The sequence below is a fragment of the Diospyros lotus genome, chromosome 10 (genome assembly GCF_014633365.1).
Source record: "Diospyros lotus cultivar Yz01 chromosome 10, ASM1463336v1, whole genome shotgun sequence".
NCBI classification, from domain to species: Eukaryota; Viridiplantae; Streptophyta; class Magnoliopsida; order Ericales; family Ebenaceae; genus Diospyros; species Diospyros lotus.
Genome location: NC_068347.1, coordinates 32,730,551 through 32,745,860, shown reverse-complemented (window position 1 = coordinate 32,745,860; position 15,310 = coordinate 32,730,551). Strand labels below are relative to the sequence as shown.

The 15,310-nt window shown below is 30.9% G+C and overlaps 1 protein-coding gene across 3 annotated transcripts; it reads right to left on the bottom strand.

Annotated features, from left to right (window-relative positions):
* Window positions 1–959: 959 nt before the first annotated feature.
* On the bottom strand, window positions 960–7,888 carry LOC127810993 (uncharacterized). 3 transcript variants are annotated; one of them, XM_052350649.1, is made up of 4 exons: window positions 7,517–7,888; window positions 6,825–6,924; window positions 5,814–5,873; window positions 960–2,407 (listed from the first exon to the last, which is right to left on the bottom strand). In XM_052350649.1, the coding sequence occupies exons 2-4, from the start codon at window positions 6,855–6,857 to the stop codon at window positions 1,136–1,138; spliced, it is 1,365 nt and encodes a 454-aa protein (XP_052206609.1). In that variant the 5' UTR covers window positions 6,858–6,924; window positions 7,517–7,888; the 3' UTR covers window positions 960–1,135. The 3 variants fall into 3 exon arrangements, with proteins under 3 accessions (XP_052206609.1, XP_052206607.1, XP_052206606.1); XM_052350647.1 differs by having other exon boundaries at window positions 6,825–7,055; window positions 7,517–7,887; XM_052350646.1 differs by having other exon boundaries at window positions 6,825–6,940; window positions 7,517–7,886.
* Window positions 7,889–15,310: the final 7,422 nt, after the last annotated feature.

The window sequence follows — 15,310 nt, the reverse complement described above, 5'->3', positions numbered from 1 at the left end:
GTTGATCCGATCGATTGAGAGGACATTACACTTTACTACTTAAAAAAAAAAAAAAAACAAATCCTTACTATTATACATGGACATATATATATATATATATATGCAAGTGGTGGGGATTATTTGTGTAACAAAAAGTTAAAAGAACAATATCTTATGGTACCAAACAATTCCTAACTAAACAAATAATTAAAGAATAAAAGTAAAAGGAATGCAATTTAATTCAACAAATATAAAAGAAAACAACAGCTTATTATTTACTAGCGTAACAAAATAGTTAAAGAACAAAAGAATAAAAATTGTCATATAATAAAAGAAGATAAATTGTATTTATACTTAACATTAGCTTTTTATAACTTAGTGATGCACTCAAATTAAAAGACCTAATAAAGCATCTCGGACATAGTCTTACCACCTATGTGATTTCAAATTTTATTAACAAAGTTAATTTTTCTTCTTTTAAACACAATTCATATAAATATGTGTCTCATATATAATTGTTGGAGTTCGAATTCGCAACATAAAATTAATTTTTATAATTTTTAAATATTTATAAAATTCAATAGTATTTTAAAAGTGAAATTAGAAACTATTAAAAATTTTAATTTTCTAACTTTTACACATTCTAAATTTTTATTTTTAAATTATTTTAAAAATGAGTTGGTCTGATAGATTTTTGTTGGGCTTGGCCCATTAAGACTTGCAAGCTGGGGTCTGGCTTGGCTTGCTCTAGGTGGGTTCACGGGTCGAGCAGGGCCCTATTTTAAAAATGAGTTGGTTTGGTAGCGCTCTACTCTTGCAGCGGCTATTTCACAGCGCTCTCTCTCTCTCTCTCTCTCTCTCTCTCTCTAATACAGTGGGGTATTTATAGGTATAAACATGACTCTTGAAATCGAAGTATATGAATTCATTAATAAACTACATTAATTACATGAACTAGAATAACCACTAGATGAGCCATAATTAATAAACTAACATTGAAGTTGCACGCACATAAACCAAGACATATATGCATGCGCATGCATAAAGAAAATTCAAATTAATCTTCGACACAACACACACACTCACACAAGGTTTATTGTATAAGAAACAGTAGTAGGTTAAAGGTACATGCACATGACTTAATTATTAGCTTTAGCTAGCCTTGTTTGTAGTAAGAGGCAGCAGAAAATATAGTTTGCGCAACAGTGAAAATAAGTAACAGGGAAGCACCCATGACGGAGATGACTGTCCATGGGCTGTTGAAGTAATCCCTCTTCAATTTTGCCATCCAAACGTTTCGCCGATGACTGCAATGCAAATTTAGATCCCTGCAAACTTGGATATAGTTGAAGTTAGCGGGAGAGATCATTAGAGACGCGTATAAATCTTTCAAAAACTTATGAATTGCGGCATCATCAGGTAGCTCCGATAGGTTGTCAATGATCCCTTTCTGGCGAAGTAGCTGAACATCATTGGGGGATTTCACCAGACTGTTCATGAACCATAGGTAGTTGTTAAGGTATCTGCTCTGGCGATGACTCTGCTCGTACTCGAGTAATACCTTGATACAATATGGTGTGCCATATCGAATGCGTATGCGTGGGATTTTCAATACCTTATTCGTAAACTTTATGTCGACAAAATTGTCTGTCTCGATCATTTTGAACTCAACTCCAAACTCTTGAAGCTCAGTTGCGGATTGCACCAAGTTCCATTTATCATCCCTAACTTTAACATTATCATTAGCTTGGTGGGGCAATGGCCACTTCAAACCGTCATATACTATGCTTCGAAGATCCTCAAACTGATGATCAATGTCGTCAAGCGACTGGTATAGTTTCTGGTTTGGAACAATACCCTCTAGAAACTTCCGGGCCAACCTGTAGAAGTGCTTGAGCTTCTCGTCATTATCTTGATCCGATTTCTTTGAAAGGCTACATGCTTTGATCAAGATTATGAAGTACACGCTGGGCATCTGGTTGTTGGGTAGAATCAGGTCTCGATTTAAGGCATACAAAATCCGTTCTGACTCAAAAAGAAGACTGTCTTCTCGCTCGTCGTTTTTCATAAACAACTCGATGATGAAGCAACCATCAAGAATCCATGTTTCTATCAACACATCATAAGGGTCACTTCGATCGTTGCTGTAGATGCATTCAGATAAGAAAAGCTCTAAGTTGGCCCTCAAAAGTTTTTCCACATTGGTATCTGTACGTATAACAAAATCTCTCAAGTACTTGAGTTTATGCAACTCGATTACGTCTGTCTTGATTGTGTCCTGGTGATTAGTACCAATACTGACCAGTATTGGTTTATGGTCATCCACAGACACAGTATTGATATGTATTTGCCATCTCCAAATCATAGACCAATATTTGTATTTGTTAAGCTTTTGGATAATCCGGAGCAACACTTGATCCACAATGTCCTAATAAAGTAAAGTTTTGGCTGCATTACCCTAAAGAACTCTTTACTTTATGAATTATAAACTGAACCAAATAAACCTAAACAAATTAGTTGAAATTTGAAAAGATAATAATTAAAACTGAACCAAATAAACCTAAACAAATTAGTTGAAATTTTTTATTTGATTTGAAAGTGCAAATATTTCTAAATACTGCTCACCCATAAGACCTATGATAGGACTTATTTTTATACATATTTGTATCTAATTTTGAGCTTAGTTTTATGCTATTTTTTACTATTTAAAGTGTGAGTTTTTATGAATTTTATATAATTTGAATATCTTTTGTAAGAAAAAGCAAATAAATTAAATTTAAAGAATTGAGGTTTAAAATGAAGATATTATAAATTAAAATTATAATACATTTTAAGATTAATTTGAAGAGAAGATTAATAAAATGGAGAAGAAATTTTGGGCAAGCAAGAAAACAGCAAAGCAAAGGAGGACATTGAAGCAGACGATACAGATAAGGAAGAAATCAAATAATATCAAATTGGGTGAAGATGGAGATTAAAGGAATAAAAAACTAAGAGAGAAAGATTGAGATTGAGAAAAAAAGGATTTAAATTGAAGTGGGAATTGGCAGCGACAGTTGAGGAGATTAAAAGGGATTATAATATAAAATTGGATAAGCAAGAGGTGGCACAACTCATATTGAAATTGGGAGACCTAAGGGGAGAGGAAGCGGCGGAAACAAAAGAGGAACAAGAGATCGAGTACGGGAGAAGAGAATAGTGGACGGAAGTTGCAAGGCTATTCGTTACAGCAAGTTAGCAGGGCCCCAACAAGCGGACGTTCGGTGCAGCTGTGCTGAAACGTGCAAGGCAGTGGGCCAGGAGCAAGGCGACAGAAGACGAACGAAAGCAAGGCAGGTAGTGCAAGGTTGGCCCTAGTTGGCGGACACAGTGCAGCAGACGTGGCTGAGGTAGCTGTCAGCCCACGAGGCTAGGCTATAGCAACCGGGCAATCCGTTGATTTAGATTTGATCATGTCCAGCGATCAGATCTGGTTCCAGATCTGGGTAGGGAACTACTTCTTCTTCTTCCATATTTAATTAATTTATTTATACTCTACCTGTTAATTTATATTTTAATTAATTCCATTACGAGCTAATTTATTTAAACTAAAGCCATGTTATGGCTGAAACTATAATGGTGTATTTTTTATGATTAAATAATTTGAATTATATTGAGTTGTATGGTATTAGATTTAATTATTGTGAATGATTAACTATTATTTATATAATTTGATACTTAATTTCTTGTCTATAAGAATTTGATACTTAATTTTGAGATCGAGATGAGATAGGTTAGAGATTGTATTATAAGTACCACATATCATAAAAGAAAATCAACTAAAGAAAGAATTAAATTTCTTTATACGACTTTTAGCAATAAGGTAATTCACAAGTTGTATAACTTAGGAATTTTATAAATCATAATGCGTTTTCATTTAATTAAATTTTTATAGAGATATAAAAAGTTATTAAATGAGAATAGACTCATTGTAACATAAAGATAAGGTAGCGAATGAATTAGAAAATTTTGTCATGTCATACTCAATTTACCAATTTATTCACATAAAATTCATAATTTGCATTGCATGCATAACTAGATTCATTCGTATTTCTTTTGTTTAAGTAGTCTAAATAAATTTTATTTTATTATTTCAATTAATTAGTTTAATCAAATTATTAATATTCGATATGTTTAATTTAAAATAGGAAATTCCATAATTTTAGTAGTTAAATAGATTAGTTCATGAGAGATTGATACTTGGACTCATATTCACTATATTATATGATACAAACTAGTATACTTATTGGGTGTTAAGCGATCAACTTATGTCTTTAAGAAAAGCTTTCTAATAATAATTTTATAAGCTTTTTATTTTATGTAGGTGATATGCTAATTGTCATACATGACTTTAAAACGATAATTTCAATATAAATTTGACCAAATTCAAGGATTTGGGATTAATAAAAAAATAAAAACAAATTTTTGACATGAGAATCATTTTTAACAAAAACAACAGAATATTTAACTATCTAAGATTATCTTCAATAACAGTAAATCTAGCTCACCAAAACTATCTATAGTGAGCCATTTTTAGAAATTAAACTCCAATAGAGCTCGCTACAAACATGTCTCCTCACCAAATTTTTGAAAACCTCAAAAAGCCTCGCCACTATTAGCGATTGAAATCTTCTCGTCATCTCTCCCCTACCTCCCAACTGCCATCAATGCAGGAAAAGAAAGAACTGATGTAGGTGAAGGTGAAACCGGCTAGAGAGTTACGAACACAAGATCTAGCTACAGGGGTGACGAGCATCACCGGCTATTGCAAGTAGAACGGTGATAACGTCTTCTTCGATGAGAAGAAAATCAAGCAAAAAGTACTTGGATAAAATGGATGCTCAAAGGAATGAAAGGCTGAAGTCAAATGGCGAGGAAGAAAACAATGCAGATAAAGAAGAGATTGAGATTTCTAGAGGGGTGAGGAGAGATTGAGAATTCCAGAAAGTGGGTTTGTGAGATTTTGGATAATTTTTTTATTTATTTTTGTATTAAATGATTAATATTATGTATTTGGTTATTGATTTATATATTTAATTATTGATTTTATATATCTATGTATTTAATTAGTAATTTTATTTATGCATGTATTTATTTTGTATATTTAGTTATTAATTTATGTATTTGATTATTAATTTTGTGTATGTGTAAAAATTATAGGTAAAGTAAAATAAATAGAATTAAAATTTATTAAAATAAAGATTGAAATATAGAGAAAAATAGAGAATGTTGTTGGAGTATGAATAGTTTTCGAAATAAAATTAAAATATGAAGTGAATTATTTATAATATAATAGTATGAGAAATAAGAAAATTTATAGGAGATAGCCTAAAAGTTCCTTTTCATTTAGACCATTCTTAATTTACTATTGTACTCTATTTATAGGGATATTTTATTTTTGTTAATCTATGTGTATTTACATAATACAAAAAGAACATAAGCTTGCATTGACCAACACAGTATTGACATTATTTGCCCCCAACATTCCCCAAACCAACCATAGTATTTGACAAGCCTTTTTCTGAATCGGGCGCAACATTAGATTCATGAGATCTCAAAATTAAGTTTTGTTTGTGTTACTTTTAAAAACTCTTTATTTTATGAATTCTAAACCTTCTGAAATTCTTTTGGATATGGCAGCAATGCAAGGATACATATAAATGGCTTCATTGCCAAAAGAAATTCATGAATAATTAAAATAAATAAATATGTAAATTTTAATTTAAAAAACACGTTTGAATTTAAATCATAAAATATTAGAGTTAACCATCAAAGTATGAATAATATATACTCACAGTACTATTAATATCAACTTTGCCTTCATCCGAGATCCACAGTGGGGCAGATTGATACTCCTACAAACATTAAATAATTACTAGTATTAGTATCTTAATTATATACTATTTCATAAAAATTAACTAAAATTCATCTCGCTTGTTATCACTTTAAGATGGGTCATTCTGTCCTAGCATTTCTCTTCTAATCAATTATTTAGGGTTTAATATGTTTAAATTAATTAAGTAATATTTAAGCCATCTTGAAAAAACAAAAACTAAAATTTGAAAAGATAATAACCAAAACTGAACCAAATAAACTTACCAAATTAGTTGAAATTTTTGGTTTAATTCAGAAGTGCAAATATTTTTGAATGTATAGTGCTCACATAAAATCCTGTCTTTAATTAGAAAAAGTTTTCTAATAATGATTTTACAAGCCTTTTACTTTATATAAGTGATATGCTAATTGTTAGGCATGTCTCTAAAACGATCATTTCAATATAAATTTAAACAAATTCTTCGTTACGAAGGATTTGGGAGTAATATAAATCTTTGACATGAGAATCATCTTTGACAAGAAGAACAGAAAGCTTTAGCCATCTAAGGGATCTTTTTCATCTAGATCATTGTCCTTTACTTTTGTCTTTTTCATCTAGACCATTGTCCATTGCTTTTGCACTCTATTTATATGGATATTTTATTTATTGTTAATGTATATTTACATAGTATTAAAAATTTCTCAATAATATGATATTAAGATATTATAGTTTTACCTGTGATTAAAGTTTTAAGCTTCTAGGATTACACAAATTTTTACATATTCATCTAGTACAAATATTTTTTTATATAAATAAGAATTTATTGAAAAAACCCAAAGAATCCATATCTTTAACTAAGTCATATCTCGAGCATCACAAAGAAAACATAATCAAATCCGAAACAAGAAAGTTTAATCTACCACTTGAGATGAGACATCCCCACAACATAAACAATGAATAAAATATATCGGAGAAAGTCACTGATACTTACCTGCTGATTCGTAATCTCCATAATCTCAGTCATTTGTTCTTCACCTTTTCCTCTTCAATCTTTTCTTGTATTTCTTTCAAGAGCCAGTGTTTTCTAAACCCTTTATATGAACACATCTAGAAATCAAACCATCATATGTAAGGAGAGTTCTTCCTTTAGAAGAGGGTAATCACTTGTAATGCGTGTGAAGGAAATGGCATGCTAAATTTTCTTGATGACATTCTCAATCATCTGTAAATTTTTACCCGTAAGAACATAAATTTATTGTTATTTTCTCAGAAAACTAGAATCAAATACGTTCCATTTCAAGCAAACAAACGCTATAGATCCAGTGACTTCCATTTGGAATCTTATTAACTTTTGATAATATATATAAATCTATCTGTTTGTGTATATATAGAGATCGAAGAAAGGGCAAACAAAAGGTGAATATTTCTATAAATAAAGCAAAATCTATTATGTTGAATGGAAATAGCTATCCTTCGTGGCAATTAGAAGTAAAAATGAGCAAATAACTGTTGACCCATGAAAGCATTACCAATCACAAGATCGGTTTTTCTAAAACCAAATCGATATACGAATTTTTATATACTTACTTGGTGCATGTTGATGCACTTAGCTGTTACATGAAATCCAATAAATTTACCTAATAAACAGATCAAGATAAAATTAGGTGCTGATCAGGAACTTACTGGCTTCTTCTCTCTCTGTCCCTCTCTCCCCCTAGCTCTTCTTTCCTTGTGTCAAGAGGGTGTCGAATTCTAGTATTTAATGGCAGTTTATATGGCTATGGAGGATTCAATGATTGACTAGTAATCTTGAGACTGCATCAAAGGACTGGTTCATAGTAAAAGGAGCAGAGGGCAGAAGCTTGCAGTTATATATTAATATTAGAAAAGTATCAAAGGGGCGGCCCTCCCCCATATGGTGGAATTGACTTGAGAAATTACTTGCGCTCTATGGCTTAATTAAATTGAATATTAATTTTAAGTCTCCTTAGCAAAGGACCAGCTCTTTTGTTCCTCTTTCTCTCTCTCTCCCTTGTTCTTCTTTCATTGTTTCAAGAGGGTGTTGAATTCTGGGATTTAACGGCAGTTTGAATGTCTATGGGAGGATCCAATGATTAAGTAGTGAGCTAATTGAGATGCATCAAAGGAGTGGTTCATAATAAAAGGAGTAGTGGGCAGAAGCTTCCAATTACATTTATATTAGAAAATGTTTCTTCCTGGCCAAAGAAACAGTCAAAGACAGGCTTGTTATGGTAAGAAATGTGTTGGAGGTGAGTGTGTGTGTAGTGGGTGCTTGTAAAGGTGGAAGACTTCCAAAGCTTTCCTTCCTTGCTAAGTCTTCCCAAAGTCTTCCTTTTAAGTCTTATGACTTTGCTTACTTGCTAAGTCTTTGGAAGTTTCCTTCATTAATTGTTAAGTAGGTGGGGTGCCTAATAAGTTGGCTTCTTAGAAAAAATAGAGTTGTGGATGGTTTTTCTTATATACGAAGCCTCAAGGTTTTCCTCCATCTGTTTGTTTCTTCTTCTTGAGTTTTATGTCATCTTCTTTTTACTATTTTGATAACATCTGACTTTGTTCGTTTGTCGTTGACGTTTCGAAGTACCTGTTGCTGATTATATCGGTGCTTAAGCTGGTGTTGTTGGAATATTATTTGCTACTACAACTGTTATAATCTCTGTGATTTATACTTCATTTTTTGTATTGGTTGAAACTAATATTCTTGTATCGGGTGCGTTATTACTGTATTGGGCGAATCATTTTAGTGAAATTTTATATATATACTCTATGTATCCCTAACAGAATGGACTTTGATGATCGATTTGTCAAGGCCGGCACCTACAAAGATTCCGATGCTCAAATAAGTAAGTGAATAAAATGACAGAGTATCAGTATGCTAAAAAAAGAACATATCTTTGCTCTAAAAAGAGTTAATTTATATAGAGAAATGAGAGGTCCTCCTGCATGCATACATTGTGTGTTTGATCAAGGGTGATGGGACTAGATGTTCGGTGCCAACGAGACTCCCTACTGGTGGTGTAGTGCCGACGAGATCCTTATTAATGTAGATGAGATTCGCCATTAATGAGAATAAGATCTTGAGCAGAGTATGGGAGTGTCCAGAGTGCTATTGTAATGATGTTGTTGCAGACTGTTATAGGGCTAGGGTTGGGCCAAGGTCGGGGTCGAGATTGGGCCGTGGGCCGGAGGTCAGGATTGGATTGGTACGGCCCAGAAAGCATACTTAATTTGCAAAATTAAATGGTGATTAATCTTCATAATGGGGTTCGGTGAATGAGGCTGGGAACTTGAAGTCATTCGGATTGGGTCATGGACTCATGGCTGACGCTGCGAGAGAAGGTCTAGTTTGGACCCGTTTGGTGAGTCAATCCTGGATGGTTGTCATATTAATTCATTACAAAAACGATCTAAAATATTTTTAAAATTATAAAAATGGATTGAAAATTTTTTTTAGTGTTTGTTAGCATTTTGAAAAAATGTTGAAATGACATTGTTTTGATATTTCTGTGCACGAAAGCTCTTACCATTTAAGAGCTTTCACTGGGTGTTGGTGGTTTATTTTAAATATTTTAACATAAATTCCATAACACAAGTTTTTTCTAAGTCTAACGTAGTCATTGAGATAAAAGAGAATGAATTGCTTTCATCTTTAATATGGTCATAAAACAAAAACGAGCCAAAAATATTTTTAAAATTATAGAAATAACTCAAAAATATTTTTAAATTATTTAATATTACGAAGTGGTGTGAAAATATTTATAAAATTAAGAAAACGGCCCAAAAGTATTGTTTAGTTTTTTAAGATAAAAAATATTTTAAAAAATTAAAACGATATTATTTGGATATTTTCCTTGCACCAAAGTCGTGAATACCATCTGGCGCACACGAGTCAACCGCGGGGAGAGCCAAGCTGCGGTGGCTTTGCATGGCGTCAACCTCTTGAATTGCGTGACAGATTTAACTTCTTACTTCTACCATCTTCTTCAACCAATCTCTCTTCTTCCCCTTCACCTAACTCTGGTCCACAGTTTAATTCACTTAGTAAATGTTGTTATTTAGATATGAAACCTTAATAATTTGTGTGACGTTTAAGATTAGTGATCAGAAAATCGTTTCTAATAATAAGTATTCATTTTCGATTTGGGCAAAATTGCTCTTCTCGAGACACACTCACGCAGTACTGATGGTGATGGCTAAGTTTCAGCGTCCCCCATTTACTTCATCTCCTTTAATTTATTACCAGCAACTGCCCCCCCACCCTTCCCTTCTCCATAAATACCCCACTAATCTTCCCACCGTTTCAGCGAAGAAGAAGAAGAAAAAGGATATTACAGAATCCCACTTGGTTCTAGAGAGAGAAAAGATGGCGAAATGTTGGGTTCTAATGTTTCTCGTTCTGGCACTTGTACTTGTCCTCCATGCAACTGCAAGGAATATGCCAGACACGGAGAAGAAAGACACCATCGACGACGTTGCCAATAGTAATAATAATCATGAGCAGGCCAACGTTAACGTGGTGAATGTGCCCAAGGCCATGGGGGCTAACGGGAAGGCCGTCAAGGACAAGAAATGCGGCGTCGTCTTCGGCGGCCTTGGCGGCGCCGCCGGGGTCGGCGGGGTCGCGGGGGTCATTCCGCTAGGTGGCATCGGCGGGATTGGCGGCTTGGGTGGCGCTGGTGGGGTTGGCGGGGCAGCCGGGAAAGGTGGCGGCATTGGGATTATTCCCTAGAGATGCATGCATGCATGCACGTGTTGATGCCATATATGTGGCAGTTAATTCATGGTTTAATATGTTTATTAGTCTTCTGGCTTTATGGCTTGTGGTAGAATTACTTGATTTCGCTATATTGTGTGGACCAACATAGAGTCTCTGGTCGTCCTCGTCGTTGTTATCATCGTCATCGTCTTCTTTATTTGAATCTACTCTTTCTATTCTAAGTAACGTATCTTCCCAAGTGTTTTTGTAAGTTTTTTCTCTCTTCTTCATGCAAGCGTGTCCATGATTTTGAAGCATTTAAATAAATTAAGTTCTAATAGATTATGTATATGAAAAATATATCATCAAAATTAATGTGTCGGATTGTTCCTTTTTTATAATATAGATATTTTGGGCTCGATCATACATACTAATCTTTATCTACATGATTTTAGTCTCTTTTACACGTCTTGTGTAAATGAGAAAAATTATCTATTTGTTTGCTTTCATGTCTCGTCAGTCTTTGCCCTTTGTTTATTGTGTTTTGTAGGCTTCTACGATTAATTTCTATTGATTGCATGGAGGTAATTAATGTCAAATAAATTTCATATATAAATAAATGTCAAAATTGCCAGATTAAATAATATCAAATAAAAATTATTAATATAATATGTTGATGATGAACATCTTGATTTTATAAGAAAATTATGAAAATGTCTTTTAAGGATGGCATTGTTGAGCCAACTTGTTTATATTAATTAAGTTTTGATGATTAACAAAAAGAGAATTTTTAATATACAAAATATAGTATTTTTAGTGATTAACAAAAAGAATATTTTTATTAAATATATTAATTATAATATCGAATTATGTTTAATTAATTTATAAAATATTTTTTATAACATGTGTATTACCAAAAATATTATTTCCTATTAAAAATATTTTTTATATAATTTTTAGATTAATTTATAAAATATTTTTCTTAGTATATATATGTATTACCAAAAATATTATTTTCTATTAAAAATATATTTTTTAATTTAATTTATTAAACATTTTTTTATAAGTATATGTATTTTCAAAAATATTATTTTCCGTTAAAATTATTTTTCAAAGTATTTCTAAAATATATAAAAAATAATTTTGCAAAATTTAGATCAAAAAATTAAATTTTCACTATTCACTACAACATATTTTGGTTTTCTCTACGAAATTTTTCGTAGTTAAAAATTCAATTTTTGTAGCAAAAACTAATTAGCTACAAATTTTTATTCGTAGCGTGAATCGTAGCCAAAGCCTCGTAGCTAATAGTATTTAGTTACAATTTAATGTTTCGTAGGAAATAATACACTTTTCTCTACGATTAAAAAAATGTAGAAAAAGAATTGATTTTCTACTACGACATATGTCGTAGCTAATTATACTGATTTTCGTAGTTGATGATGGCAATTTTCGTAGCAGATAACACAACTTTTAGTACGAATGTCAAATTGTAGAGAAAACATTTACTTTTTACTACATCAAATCGTAGCTAATCATGTCAATTTTCGTAGCAATTAGTTTTCGCATACCAATTTTTGTAGCAAATTAATTTTCTCTACCAATATTTTTATAATCAAAAGTTCAATTTTGGTAATTAATTCTATATATAATTAATATATCACTACGATATCACTAAATTAAATTTCGTAGCAAAAAAAAAAAAAAATTTGGAAATAATATTTTTCTCTAAACCTTCATCAACCGTTACAATCTATATAAATTTAAAGCACAATATATAACTTCAAAAACTTTCAATTAATTCCATAACATAAAACTAATGTTAACCACAATCTCCAACTATTTTAAATTTGACTAGTACATAATACCAATACATGTAATGATAGCAACATTAAATCCTAAAATGAAAATAATTAAAAATTAACACAAAAGAAAATTTAGCTCCAAACGTATTTCTTCCTCTGCTACTTATGCATATCGAGAACCTGAAAAACAAAAGAAAACGAAAGATCAAACAAATTAGTATAATTTATTTTAATATGAAATATTTATTATAATTTGAATAAAGAAAACTAATCATACTGATAACTTAAAAATGCATTCAAATCACTCACTGTCTCACAAGTTTTCTCTAAGGACTTTTGACAAATAGATGATACACGCAAAGATTAAATATACGGTGTGCTTGTACAACTAATTAAATATAGACATTTTATCAAGCATATGGTATACACAAGGATGAACCATAAGCATTTTATTAAATATATGATGTGCTTATATAACTAAAATAAAAATAATGAATCCAAACAATAAGGGAAAAACAAAAAAATCAACTCTGAACACGCAGATGATTACAAGAAAGAAAAGTAGAAACCGAATTACTGCTTGCTTGCGTCTTCAATTCTTCCTGCTGTCTCCACTTGCCTTTTAATTAATTTTATTGTGCCTTCTTCAATTTCTTTCTTCTTTATGCGTTCTTCAATTTCTTTCTGCCCTTTTAATTTCTTTCATTGTCCGTCTGTGCGTCGCTTCCATTCCAAAAATTCCTTCCCATCCTTTCCCTTTATAATATCTTATATTATATATGCGCTAGGCAGCCCTAAGGCCATCCCCAATTCACGTCACTTTAGTATAATATATAATAATATATAATGTATAATATATAATACATATATAAAAAAATTATAATATAATATAATTAATATATTATTAATTATAATAACTTTAATTATATGATAATATTAATTATTTAAAATATTTATTTATTTTTTTAATTTATAATATTAATTTTATAATATTTTTTCTTTTATTTCTTTTTTTAAATACACGATTTGCACGATAATTCCATGAAAAAATTTGAGAGTTTGAGAGGTTTATTTTTAATTAATTTGAATTTTTTAATTGTATATTTTAGAGGGAATTTTTCTCGTTTATTTTTTTATATTTTTTTAATTTTTATTATTTTTTATTTGAAAATATTAAACTTATCTTTTAACTAATTTTTTAACAAAATCTTATTTTTTTGCTACGTAATTTTAAATCGTAGATAAAACTTTCGTATTGAAAAATTATATTTAGTGGCAAAAAAATTTGGCTCATCTAAATTACCTACGATTTAATAATTACGTAACAAAATATTAATTTTTTACTACGAAACTTATAACGTAGATAAAATTTTCGTAGCCAAAAACTATATTTGGTGGGAAATTTTTAGCTCCTTTTAATTATCTACATTTTAATAGTTTCGTAGCAAAATATTAACATTTTGCTACGAAATTTGTTACGTAAAAAAAAATCGTAAAGAAAATGTTATTTTGTTGTAGTGATTGCTACAGTACCACTATAATAACACTATAGTGCTCCTCTAACAGTCAGAATTTTGACCGTTGCTATAGTGCACATTATCATTGCTATAATGAATTTGACCGTTGCTATAGTGAACTTGACCGTTGCTACAGTGCTCCTACAGTAATTTCCAGAATGCTTATAAATAGCTTCAAATTCATTTTAAAGAGCATTATTTGGTCATATTGTCTATCTAAAGCACTCAAAAGCTCCTAAAAGCTCTCAAACTAATTTTCAAACATTCCAAAGTTCTTAAAAATTCATTGCACATCCACCGAAGAGCCACAAGACAAGAGGAGAAAGAGAGATCGTAAAGCCGAATCCGATCTTCTCTATTCAAACTGAGATCACCGTTTATTTATTTATTTAAATATTATTGCCTTATATATTTGTGCTTAACTGCTTATTTGTGTCCAAGTGTGGATAATTATTTGTGAACAATTAAATTATCATTGTGGATTGTATAGATTTCCTAGAACCGTTAAAATCTAGGTGAATATAGTTTCTAATATAAGGTAGGGAGAAAACTTTGGTGTTTGTAATTTTACTATAACCCATTATAATTTAGGAGTGTATCTAGTTTTCAATATGAGTTAGTGTGAAAACCTTAGTGAGATTGGTAGAACCTCAAGGATGGTTGAGATATTCAAAGAAAGGAGTAGGTGTGCGTGGAGATACTAAACCACTATAAATTGTCTTGTGTCTCATTTATTTATTCTTCCTATATCTTGTAACTTGCAATTTATTAATCTCAAATTCACATATATATAGTTATAAAATCTTAATTTGTTTAAAATTAAATAACAAGAATTTAATTAAAAAATAATTTATATATTCTTAAAAAAAATAATTAATTAATAATATTTATTAAAAGGAAGAAAAATTTTAAATACTCAATTTACCCCTTCTTGATTGGCCATACCTTAAGGGACAAACAGACACGTGACCAAAGACATCTCATATCAGTCTAAGACGTGAAGAACTGGGTCAGACCCAAATTAATTCTCATAAAAATCAACTCATATATTTAAATCTAACTATTCACGTGGCATGATTATATTTATCCATTACGCCTGCATTTGATCATACATGTAGTGCAATCATAACCCTTAATCGGCTCCATAGAAGACCTATATAAAAGCATATAAATTTCAAGATCAAGCATATCATTAATTACATTATTATTGCATCATTATTGTATTACTTTATTTTGAATGAAAAATACTATTGGTACATCGCGGTATACATCTTGAGCTACATAATGATATTCCAATGTCTAAAATGCCTCGATATAAAAATAGTATGACTCATTTTGAATCTAATAATGTGATTAATGCTGGCAGTTCATAACTTTTCCCTTTTAAAGGGGCATTTGTTAATCAAGATATGATATGCATTCCGAACTTCTATCATTTCCA